Source organism: Dipodomys spectabilis, unplaced genomic scaffold (assembly GCF_019054845.1).
Source record: "Dipodomys spectabilis isolate Male_0828 unplaced genomic scaffold, ASM1905484v1 ptg000145l, whole genome shotgun sequence".
NCBI lineage: Eukaryota > Metazoa > Chordata > Mammalia > Rodentia > Heteromyidae > Dipodomys > Dipodomys spectabilis.
The window spans coordinates 8,085,132-8,098,000 of NW_024870822.1; the positions used below are offsets into that span (position 1 = coordinate 8,085,132).

The 12,869-nt window shown below is 37.2% G+C and overlaps 1 protein-coding gene across 1 annotated transcript; it reads right to left on the bottom strand.

Moving 5' to 3' along the window:
* Positions 1 to 10,204: 10,204 nt before the first annotated feature.
* On the bottom strand, positions 10,205 to 12,307 carry Fshb (follicle stimulating hormone subunit beta). The gene is made up of 2 exons (XM_042691790.1): positions 12,149 to 12,307; positions 10,205 to 10,435 (listed from the first exon to the last, which is right to left on the bottom strand). The coding sequence occupies exons 1-2, from the start codon at positions 12,305 to 12,307 to the stop codon at positions 10,205 to 10,207; spliced, it is 390 nt and encodes a 129-aa protein (XP_042547724.1).
* Between the last annotated feature and the right edge of the window lie 562 nt (positions 12,308 to 12,869).

The window sequence follows — 12,869 nt, forward strand, 5'->3', positions numbered from 1 at the left end:
TATTTCTGATGGAGGCATAGAATTCCATTTTATGTATATATACCACATTTTGTTGAACCATCTACTGAGGGGCATCTGGATTGGTTCCATATCTTATCGTAAATAATGTTGCAATAAACATAGTTGTTCTGGAAGCTTTAGTATAGCCTTGTTTGTGATCGTTTGGGCAAATGCCCAAAAGTGGGATTACTGGGTCATAAGGGAGCTCTATGTGAATTCTTTTGAGGAACCTCCATACTGCTTTCCAGAGTGGTTGAACAAGTTTACACTCCTTCCAACAATGCAGGAGGGCTCCCTTTTGGCCACATCCCCTCCAGCATCTTGATTTCTTGATTATAGCCATTCTGACTGGGATGAGGCGGTATCTCAATGTTATTTTGATTTGCATTTCTTCTCTAGCTAGAGAAGTTGAGCATTTCTTCATGTGTCTATTGGCCATTCTTATTTCCTCTTCAGAGATGTCTCTCAGTCTTTAGCCCTCTTATTTATTGGACAGTTGTTTCTTTGAGGATTTGTTGTTGGGGGATTAAGTTTTTTGAGTTCTAAATATATTTTAGATATGAGACCCTTGTCCTTTATATAGCTAGTGAAGATCTTCTCCCAATCTGTGGGCTTTCTATTGATCTTGCTAGATATGTAGAACATTTAAAGTTAACATTCTATATTTGAAAAAGAAACCTATTTCTCCATTCTTCCATAACATCATGTTATTTTTCTATGCCCACTATTTAATTGATTTTTTTTCAAGGCAAGCAGGAAGAAAACTCATTTATTAACAGAGAGCATCCCTTTTTAAAGCCAAAAAGGAGCAAGTGGCATGGCAGAGGAGGAAGAGGAACCAATCACTGTCAAGGTCACACCCTATCATGCACCTAAGCTTCCACGGGCTGGTTAAGCACTGATCACTGATCGTAAGGCAAATTGGGGTCAGCCCACTCTACTCCCTCTCGGCGCCATCTTTGCTGCCCATGTGCTCTGCAGATTGCCCCCTTTTTTTGTTTCTTCTGGTTAAGTATTAGTTTACTTGCTATTATATATAAGCTTCATCTTTTTTGGGGGGAGGGGTTTGGTCGTGGGGGCTGAACTCTGGGCCTGGGCGCTGTCCCTCAGCTCTTCAGCTCAAGGCTAGCGCTCTACCACTTGAGCCACAGTGCCACTTCTGGCTTTTTTCTTTTTGCTTATGTGGTGCTGAGGAATTGAACCCAGGGCCTCATGCATGCAAGGCAAGCACTCTACCACTGAGCCAACTTCCCAGCCCCTATATAAGCTTCTTATAGATAAGAAACTGTTTTCATATTTTATCTACTCTCTCTCTCCTACCTGTTCAACTCTGTTCTGATGAAATGGCCGTATGGTTTTGACCAGCTCTCATTTGAAATATTCAACCATAAAGTTTCACAAACCATCATCATGTTTCAGATGTTTAAGACTAGATTTTAAACTTGACATCATATTTGAAGTAAGTAGTATGGTTGAAAATATGTTTCTTTAGCAAAATGAGGAGTCTTGATATTTACAAGAAGCTGTGATTTCTGTTCTAAATCTTAAGCAAAGACTAAAGAATCATATTGATCTTGAAGACAATGGATAAAATGATATCTTTTTGGGTCAACTTTTGGATCAGAAAATATATTCATTATATTCTATTCAGTTCTTAGTAAAATAGCTGGTTATAATTTAGGATGTTGCAAAATAATGTATTTGATACAGTTTCCACTCTAGGGATGAAGGATAAAGCAAGGTAATTTCACCCACGGAATGTTCAAATTTTATATTTCAATGATGTACCTTACATGATTTCCTACAGCTCTTGATTTTTAAGTACAGGGAAGGAATATCTGTAAACTGGACAAAACAAAGTCTCTTTTGTGGGTCTGTCTTTAGAGAGATCTTTTAAATATAGAGGGAGAAGCACATTTGTTTGAGTTCTAGAAGATTCATATTGTGAATCCCCAAACTCCCCTCACCGATCCTCACCATGTGAGGGTAGAAGGTAGCAAGCAAGGAAAGAAGCCATCACAGCAACTGAGTCAGTTGGCACTTTGATCTGAGACTTTTGACTCCGAAGTAATGAGAAAGTAAGTGCTTGTTACTTAAGCAACACAGTCTACGGCATTTTGGTATGGAAGTTTTGAGCTAAGAACAGTTTCCGCAAATGTTTTCCCTCCCATTTCCTTTTTTGTACATTGTTCCATGTGCTTCCTTGAAGCTTTGGTTCATTTGTTTTTGTCTGCTCAAGACTGAATGAGAATGTAACATTTTGCCAGGGGAAAATTAAATTTTGAGACAGCCTTCTAAAGGTGATATTTCATAAACGGGTGGAAGGAAATGTAATTCAGGAGATGGAGAAATCTCATCATAGTGGAGGAACGGTCGTCATCTCACAGAGCCGACGTCTTTCTAGAGGTCATTTCCATTTTAGCTTCTTTAGTACAACATGAACAATCACACTACCCCCACCCCATACTTATGAGATCATCAAGGACTGATAGCTCAAAAATGAACTCTGGCTTGTCCTGAGCTTTTTCATAACAACAAATGAATAAACATATTAATCATAAATATAATGTGTCCTTGTAGTTTTGATCAATTGATTTCTCGCAATCTAATAGGCAACATAACAAGATGTTTGAAAGGAAGTTGAAGAGCCCAAATAGTCATAAGCTTCAGATCTCAAAATGAGATTCGAGACATTATTTAAAAATTTCCTGATATAAAACATCCATACACCATAACTATATTAAAAAGTGTAGGAAATCAGAGGAATTTTTTAATTTTTTTATTGTGAAAAATACTGCACAGAGGGGTTATAATCACATGATCAAGGTAATGAGTACATTTCTTATCAAGCATTGTTGCCTCCTCCTTTGTTTTTCCCCTGCCATCACTTCCCTCCCATCTCCACAACTATATTCCAACTTGCCCCCCTCACCTAAATTGTAAATTTCGTTTTTCGACATAGCATCTTGTACATTTCATTGTTGCAATGGGTCAACCTGTATCCCTATGTAAATAATTTGTTTTTTCCCTCCCCAAATTATACCAACATCAAATACAGTAAAAATAGGGGTTGTACTGTAGGGGAGGGTCATACAAAGCAACAAAAAAAATCATGTGGTACCTTATAAATATGTTAGAAACAATAGCAAGAAAAAAAAACACTTGTGCCCTTATCTTGGGGTTCATTTCCCTAACATCAACTTATCTAACCTTTTCTGCTTGTCTGAGATATATACTAGTTATTGCAAATAAGGGAAACCATGGGACCTATGTTCCTTGGGCCTGGCTTACTTCTCTTAATATAATTTTTTCCAAGTCTTTCCATTTCCTAACAAATGGGGCAATGTCATTCTTTCTGATGGAGGCATAGAATTCCCTTGTGCATATATATCACATTTCGTTGAAGCATTCATCTACTGAGAGGCATCTGGATTGGTTCCATGTCTTAGCTCTGGTGAATAATGCTGCAATAAACATAGTTGTGCTGGTAGCTTTAATATGGTCTTGTTTGTGATCATTTGGGTAAATGCCCAAAAGTGGGATTGCTGGGTAATAGGGGAGCTCTATGTGGAGTCTTTTGAGGAACCTCCATACTGCTTTCCAAAGTGGTTGAACAAGTTTACACTCCCACCAATCATGCAGTAGGGTTCCCTTCTGTCCACATCCCCTCCAGCATCTGATGTTGTTAGAGTTCTTGATTTTAGCCATTCTAACTGGGGTGAGGTGGTATCTCAATGTTGTTTTAATTTGCATTTCTTTTATGGCTAGAGAGGTTGAGCATTTCTTCATGTGTCTATTGGCCATTCTTATTTTCTCTTCAGAGAAGTTTCTCTTTAAATCTTTAGCCCATTTATTTATTGGGCAGTTGTTTCTTTGAAGATTTGTTGTTGGAGGATTTAATTTTTTGAGTTCTAAGTATATTTTAGATATGAGACCCTTTTCTGTTGTATGGCTAGTGAAGATCTCCTCCCAATGTGTGGGCTTTCTATTGATCTTGCTAGCTATGTCCTTTGCCATGCAGAAGCTCTGCAATTTCATGCAATCCCATTTGTCCAACTTTTCTTTGATTTGTTGTGTTTCTGGATCTCTATTAAGAAAATTTCGGCCTGTGCCAAGGAGACCTAAGGTTTCTCTTATTCCATCCTCTAATGTTTTCAGGGTGTCTGCTTTGACTCTGAGATCTTTGATCCATTTGGAGTTGATTCTCGTGCAGGGTGATATATAAGGATTTAACTTTAGTTTTCTACAAGTGATTAACCAATTTTGCCAGCACCATTTACTGAAGAGGCTGTCTTTCTTCCATTCTAATTTTTTAGCTCCCTTATTGAAGATTAGGTGGCTATATATTTGTGGGTCCATTTCTGGGTTTTCAATTCTATTCCATTGGTCCTGAGGTCTGTTCTTGTGCCAGTACCAAGCTGTTTTGATTACTATGGCTTTGTAGTAGAGTTTGAAATTTGGTATTGATGTTCCTGCAGCACTGTTCTTTCTGTTAAGGATTGTTTTTGCTATTCAGGGTCTTTTGTTATTCCATATGAATTTTTTCTATTTCCTTGAAGAATGATGTTGGAATATTGATAGATACTGCATTGAATTTGTAGATAACCTTGGGAAGTACTACCATTTTCACGATGTTGATCCTTCCAATCCAGAAGCATGGGAGGTTTTTCCACTTTCTAAGTTTTTTTTTGATTTCCTTTTTCAGCTTTTTAAAGTTTTCACCATAGAGGTCCTTCACTTCTTAACCAAAGGGATTTCTGAAGATGATAAAATTCCTCCCCTATCCTTTGTTCCTAAAGAAGCAAGAGAGAATAGTCAGTAAATTTGGACTGCTGGAGTTCTGATTTGGAGCTATGTTGTTAATTCAACCAGTGGTACTTACTTTATTTTAAACAACACAGCCAAGACTCAGTGTTTTCTTGTGTGATAAGCTTTTACTTTCTATTTATTTTTAGCTCAACTGACTTCTTAAATATAATATATAATATTGTTTCAATTGCTTCTGTATGATTGTTTAAGTACCTATGACTTTATAATGGCAAAGAGACTATATTTTGTATACAGACTTTTTTTTTTTGGTTCGGTCGTGGGGCCTGAACTCTGGGCCTGGGCGCTGTCCCTCAGCTCTTCAGCTCAAGGCTAGCGCTTTACCACTTGAGCCACAGCGCCACTTCCGGATTTTTTCTTTTTGCTTATGTGGTGCTGAGGAATTGAACCCAGGGCCTCTGGCATGTAAGGCAAGCGCTCTACCACTGAGCCACCTTCCCAGCTCCTGTATATAGACTTTTATATGACTCCTTTGCACATTGCTTCAAAGTAGTTCCCATTGTTTTGTTATTATTGATGTTATTTGGTAGAATTTTTCATCAGTAAATTGGAAATTGAAAAGGAAATGTTGGTGGAATAAAGACTTTTGTTCTAGGGGCTAGGGAAGTGTCTCAGTGGTAGAGCGCTTGCCTTGAATGCCTGAGACCCTGCGTTCAATTCCTCAGCACCACATAAGCAAAAAGAAAAAAAAAGCTGGAAGTGGCACTGTGGCTGAAGTGGTAGAGTGCTAGCCTTGAGCTGAAGAGCTGAGGAACAGCGTCCAGGCCCAGAGTTCAGGCCCCAAGACCGGACCCCTCCCCCCCCACAAAAAAAGACTTTTGTTCTAGATTTTAAAAAATTATATTAAGATGAAAATAAATATACTCTTTGTAAAGGGGCATTTGTAGACTTAAATTCAAATCTTTTGCTAAACTCAAAACCATTCTCACTGCCTCTGTACTTATACTATTGTCCCTTGACATAATCTTTGGTCTAACCCATATGACTGTCAACCTCTGTTTCTACAATGGGTTGAAGCTTTGAAGTAATTCTGTTTGAAAGTAGTATTTTACCATGCTAGTTCCATTCCTCAACACAAAGCTTTCTAGGTCACCCTCGATATTGACATCCTACTAATAAAGGGGGAGAGTGAATCATTACTTATGGAAGGGTTTTATGGGCCAAGTGTGAAATGTCATGCAGTACTTCTGCTCAAATCTCATTAGCAGGAACATTAACTGGTATTTTTGGTTTCAAGGTAGTCTGGGAAATGTAGTTCTGCTTTATAGTCAGAAAGTTAAGCATATAGCTTGGTGAGCATTGAAATTCTCTCTCTTAATTACTAAATAACTATCAATGGCTGGGACTTGTATACTAGCTATTACTTTTAGACATAAAATCAGGACGCATATAAGGAAGCTCTGTTTGTTAACTAGCAAACACTATAAAGATTTAAGAACATAATGAGCACCTGTCTAGCCTTCCTCAGTTTCATATATATTATTATCTCATTTTTGTGACTTAGATTTTATGTTAAGAAACAAAGTATAACAGAGAAAGTTTGAGGCTCCTTGAATGCTTCTCCTCAATTCTATTCTTGTTTCGCCTTCTTTATTGTCATGAACAAAGCATTTATTATTTTTAAGTATTGGCCTCATTTTTATAATCATGAACAAAGTATTTATTATTTTTATGTATTGGCCTCATTTTTAAGGATTCAAGTATCACTGATTGACATTTCTAGTTACAGAGAATCATCTAGCCATAGACAAAATAGTATAAAATTGTTCGGGTTAAAAGCATTCCAGAAATAGAAGGCACAGAATCTTGCCTCAAACTTTATAAGTAGTTGCCATGTTCTATGGGTTCTTAGGGATAGAAGGAGAGAGAAAAAAATGCCAGAAAGAAGTTCAGAGTTCAGACTATGAAAAACTTCAAGTATGTCAGCTGAAGATGAAAATTTTACTTTGAAAACAGCAAGGAAACCTATTTTTAATTGGCATGGTATGGACTTCAAGTAAAATGGTATCCCAAGGGGATGGACATTTTCTTGGCTTGACTTGGAGTGTGCTCAGGATTTTGTTTGCCGCTTCATGAAGGATTGAGCTTCAAATTTGTGATGAGGCACCAGGAGCAGAAATTTCAGCTTCTTCTTACCATTTTGACTTTGTCTTTTAAAACTAAGTTGTAAAATAGTCTCTCTCCATCAGGATAATAGCTCTTAGGAGCTTTTGAGTGCTTTACATGTGTTATCTTTTCAAACCTTCACAGAAATCCTATTCTACTTTCATTCTCAATCCAATGTAAAAGTGAGAAAAATGAATCCCATGGTTAATTAGCTTGTCAGAGAGAGTATGAGATTGTGTGTGTGTGTGTGTGTGTCTATACTGAGCTTGAACTCAGGATGTTAGTTATACTCTCGGCCTTTTTGCTCATAGCTGGCACTCTACCACTTGAGTGATGCCTCCAGCTCCTGGTATGATTACTTTTAAGCTAGGGTCTTGCTTTTTTGTGTGGGACATCCTATTCTACAATCCTCCCATTTAGGCCCCTTCCTGTAGATGAGATGGCTGGTCCATACTACCATAGGCAAGTCTTTTATTGAATTGGGGGGTTCTTAGGATTTTATTTTTTTTTCCCAGCTGACCTAGAAATCTGATTCTCCAGATCTTTGCCTTCTAAGTAGCTAGGATTATAGGTATGAGTTACCAGCACAAGACCCTTAAAAAGAGTTTAATTATCTTGTAATGATTTAAAAACCTTTTTATACACAAACTCCTGCTTTCCCTATGTCTTTTGGAATACCGATTCAGAACTATGCTGAGTTGCTAGTATAAGACCCCAAATAGAGTTCTTTTCTAGTTTCTCAGCTTGAATTGACTGACAGCACTAAATTTTATTTTAAGCCCTTTATATGTCTTACCTCTTAGTCATAAACATCCATCTGAAATAGGAAATACCATGATTTGCATCTTACAGTCGAAGAAACCAAAGTACAGAGATTTTCTCCCTCTCTTTGTGTGTGTGTGTGTGTGTGTGTGTGTATGTACGTGTGCATATGCGTGCATGTGTCAGTGCGTGCTGGTCCTGGGGCTTGAACTCACGACTTGGGTGGTGTACTACCCCTTGAGCCACAGCTACAGCTACACTTCTGGATTTTTTGGTATTTAATTGGTTATAAGCGTCTCATGGACTTTCTAGCTTTGAACCTCATTCATCACATTTCAGTCTCCTACAGTAGCTAAAATTACAGGTGTGAGCCTTTGTCACCCAGCTCAAAGTACAGAAATTTTAAATAACTTTTTAATGATGACAATTGGTTAAGATAGCCAAGGAAATATACCTCTGGAGCTATTGCCCTATGGAACCTCTAATGAGAAGGCTTATTATTTTGATCTCTAAGCTACAGAAAGAAGGCACTCCATTATCGTTTAAGGCATCTTGTTAAACTGTGTCGATCCAACCCTATTTCAATGTGTGAAGATATAAGTTATATCAGCTATAGGTTACCCACAATACTAGATTTGAATGGACATGGTCATTAATATGTGTACTTTTGCTTCAATCTTTATCCAAATGAATTAGTATGGCAGAATAGTCAATGGAGAATTAGGTTAAAAGGTAGGAGACCAGGATTGTAATCCTGGATCTTCAGTGAACAATCTTTGTGATTGCTTTGGTCTGAATGTTTATGTATGTCAGCAATTCCTTTGTTGAAATCTAATTTTCATCGTGGTGGCATTAAGAGGTGGGTTGTCCAGGAAATGATTAAGGATAGGATTAGGGTATTCCTATAGACTCATTTGCTTGAGGCAGCCCCTGCCATTTACACTGTGTTTGGAACAGGAAGTGCTCTCTTCAAAGCAAATAGTGTATCCTCAGACAAAATCTGCACATGTCTTGATTTTGTATTTTTTTTTTTTAGCTTCTAGAACTGTTAGTAAATGCAAGTGTGCTGTTTATAAATTACTCAATCTGAGAAATTCTGTTTAAACAGAACCAATGTACTAAGACAGTGAGCCACTTCCATCATTGGGCTTCATTTCTCCCATCGCAAAATTCCAAGAAATGAAAGAGAGAACTTCCAATGCCTCTGCCCACTCTGTGATTCTACACTTTCCCTTATGACATCAGAAAGTGACCTAGCACACATTAAAAAAGATAGGAATATAACGCAGGTTCTACCCTGGGTGTGGGCTCTAGTGGGAGGTGGAAAGATGGATGGAGAAGGTGAAGGAGTATGAATATGGTCCAAATACTTCATGCACATGTGTGCAAATGGAACAGTGAGGCTTGTTGCAGTTGGTTTGGGAAGAAGAAGGGAGATGAAGGAAGGGTGTAGAAGGGATGAGTCTGATCAAGGTACATTGTTTGCAAATGCGGTCATGTGAACATGAAATTAATCGTTCACAACGAATTGATGCACAAAACAAATTGAGGGGAGGAAATAAATAAAAATTTGCAGAAAAATGACTTCAAGAAATAATAGAAAGTTTAAATGAAAAAAGTACTGTTGGAAATGCAAAGCATTATTTTTTAATATTGTCAAAGAAGAGGTCAGGTGTATTTGTAGAAACACTAGAAATTATATTTAATTAATTTTCTATTAAAGTTATAAACTATATGTAAGTTCTTTATTTGTATATGAAACAATGCAAATTTATTAGTTTCCTAGCTTACATCTTTATTAAAAAAATAAGATTCCATTATATTTAGCTAAATATCATAGATGTGAAATAAATACATAGTAAAGATAGTTATCTGTAAAAGTAATCAACTCATGAAATATTGCAGTACGTATTCTTTTCAGAGAAATCAGATTTGGGAAAACATGAATATACAAAAGAGAAGATGTGATATAATATTCAGCTAATTCTTTCTGAAATAGCCAGCACTTTATACAAATGTACTTCTAGATAAGTTAAATATACTTATTAAAATGCAGAAGTTGTTTTCATGTGGAATACCAAATACTACTCCTGCCAAATGAAGAGATCTTTGGGAGTGCAGAGTGATCATATTTTTATTTATCCCCCAAAAAGAGTTTTGCAGGACTCCATAAAGATTTGATCAAATTTTAAATTAATGAATTAATGTGAGCTAATTTCCACAAAGAAAGGGATTGCCTACAAAGATTCTTAATATTATTAAAGATCATCAAAATATCTGAGAGTTACAAGGACAAAAAAATGAATGGAACCAGACTATGGAATGATGGCAAAGTGGTGCTGGGTCCTAGTCTGAGAACTTGCAGTCCTGATCCTCCCATACTACAGCAGGGATCAGTGGAGTCTCATGATCCCCTGACCTTGTGGTCTCCACACTGGGAAGAGTGCAGCATTCTGGATGTCTTGGTCCTTCAGGACAAAAGTGGGTGGTCTGAAATGTCCATTGTTCTTCATTCTTTCATTTCACTGAAGGAGCAGTAGTTGGGCCCCAGACCTCGCACAGTGCAGTCAGTGCTGTCGCTGTCACATTTCCCACAGTGACATTCAGTGGCCACAGGGTATGTGTACAGGGAGTCTGCATGGTGAGCACAGCCGGGCACCCTTATGGTCTCATACACCAACTCCTTGAAGGTGCAGGTTTTCTGCATGTTGGGCCTAGCTGGGTCCTTATAGACAAGATCCTGAGGAGTTTAGAAAGGAAGCCATTCAGTCACAATATCCTGAAAGTTTCTATTTAACTTGGTCAACATGGGACAATTTTGATAATAGCATGCTGTCATCTTTAGCCATTAAGATCCACAGAAATATATGCATTTCCAGGTTGTTCTAGAAATCTTTCCAATGCTTATATGGAAGTACTAATTATTCCTGAAAAAAAGGAAGGTAACATTGACCATAACATGGGGAAAATGATGTAAAAAATATGAATTTTAGAAGAAATATAAAATTTTAAGATTTTTTTTTTTTGGTGCTGGTTCTGGGTATTTGAACTTAAGTCCTGGGCACTGTCTTTGAGCTTCTGTGCTGAAAATTAGCATTCTCCCACTTGAGCTACACCTCCACTTCCAGCTTTTTCAAGGGTAAGGGGAGAAAGAATCTCACAGACTTTCCTACCGAGGCTGGCTTAGAGTAGTGATTCCTAGATCTCAGCCTCTTGAGTACTTAGGACTATAGTCACCTGTGCTCCACTCATAAATTGACTTTCTTTTACTAGTTGAAACCTCTATCAGTGACAAATGATAAACATTGTAGTTTAAACTCCCAGAAAAAGAAATCTAAACACATAGTCCTGGTGTATTTGTTAAAAATAAGATGTAAAAAGGAATGTCCCATAATTAACTTAACATTTTTTTACAAAGGCTCATGAAATTTGTTAAATATCCTACTGCTTTCTAGGCATTTGTTCTCTTAAATTCTGTAAACTTTGCAAGGCCTTCAAGAATATAGTTATCAAATAAACTTTTTTTTGTCATGCCAGAGAAAAATTATTTGTTCCATCACTTTACAGTGGAAAATATATTTTCACAGAGAGAGGAAACTGCTGTCTCATTTACTGCAATGTTATACAACCAAATCTATGTGCTAAAAAGATGCAATAAATTGATCAATAAGTGGAGTTTGATTAAACTCATTTATTATCGAATACATATACTTCATTAAAAATTGCTACTCTTTAATTTCAATGTATAGAACAAAATTCTGCAGACAGTAAGTGCAGTGGAGGAAAATGGAATGAAAACAAGCAGAAACTGCCTCTTCAGATCATTGAGGAGAAGAAAGTATCTGAACTCAGGCCAGCAACTTAATTATTCTGTGTTCATTTTCTCAGAGGTAAAAAGAAAGAAGTGGGTTTGCTGATTTGGTTTCTCTCTAACAGTATGAAAGGATTCATTGTGTTTGCATTCATTGTGTTTGCATTGTTCCTTGCACTCATATTTAAGGAGATCTAAAGGGAACTTTTAGAAGGCGGCTGGTTTTATTAATATATATTTTTATATGACTTGGTAATGTTTCTATGCCAAAGCTAAGAGCTTAGTTATAAGAAATTGCCTTTTGGGCAAGAGTATAGGTAATTTGTGATACATATTTTAATACATATATTACTATTTTGGGAATACAGAGTTGGTATAATACCAAATTCATCAGATCAACCAACAGATGAAAAACCTTTCCTAAATTTACCTAAATCAAATTCAAGCCCCAGACTTGACATCATGTTCATTCATCCTAGTCACAGCACTGAACACTGTTGACTAAGGGGCTCATGGCTCTTGGTTAGGATGCATAAAATATGGATAAAGCATGAATTGATGATGCTTGCCTCCTACGGTCCCTCACAGAAAGAGGAATGCCTTTACTCAACACCTTTACTTCCAGTAAAAGAGAAGACCTACCCTGGTGTAGCAGTACCCTCCACACCATGTGGTGTTGATGCTGATGCAGAAGCGGCACTCCGCTTTCTCCACTGAGATGGTGATGTTGGTCAGTTCACAACCATAGCAGCAGATTGCTTTCCAAAAACAGAAAAGGAGGCAAACCTGGACAGACTTCATCCTGCAATGAGAAGTGAACAATTAAGACAGAATAGCAGCAGAGAAATAAAAGAATGATAATTATTGTGGAAATGAAGCAAACCAGAAGTAAGCAACACATCCAACCACCCTAAAGACATCTTACTCAGCAAGAACTTTTCCTTTCTCTTCGTTTACTTTTTTCCCTCTCTTGAAATATTACTCCCCCCTCCCCTTCCTCCTGTTCTCTTTTTCGTTGTTTTCTTTGGTAAAAGTAGAAACACATACGAGATCAAAACTCCAATGTACTGGTTTCAGCAGAGCAGTAAAGATTAGAATATTATCTTATAGTGGTCATTCTGAAGCAAGTACCTGTGATTATTGTATTTTCCCTTTGATTTGAAAAGATTTGTAAAAATCCATTACTTCATTTCATATGTTTATTAATCCTATTTACCTTGGTCCAAATTTGGGAAATAAGACTATTTGAGAAACTAGGCAAATTGGTCAATAAGGTCAGTTGTTAGTAGTGATAACATTGTATTGTCCATTTTTAAAAGGCTGGCTTGAAGAGCATACAACAATGACAGAAAGCTCTAATTTG

Coding starts and splice junctions, on each gene's coding strand:
- Fshb (XM_042691790.1), bottom strand. CDS start 12,307: ATGAAGTCTGTCCAGGTTTGCCTCCTTTTCTGTTTTTGGAAAGCAATC. Junction 10,436..12,148: donor GAGGGTACTGCTACACCAGG/GTAGGTCTTCTC, acceptor TAAACTCCTCAG/GATCTTGTCTATAAGGACCC.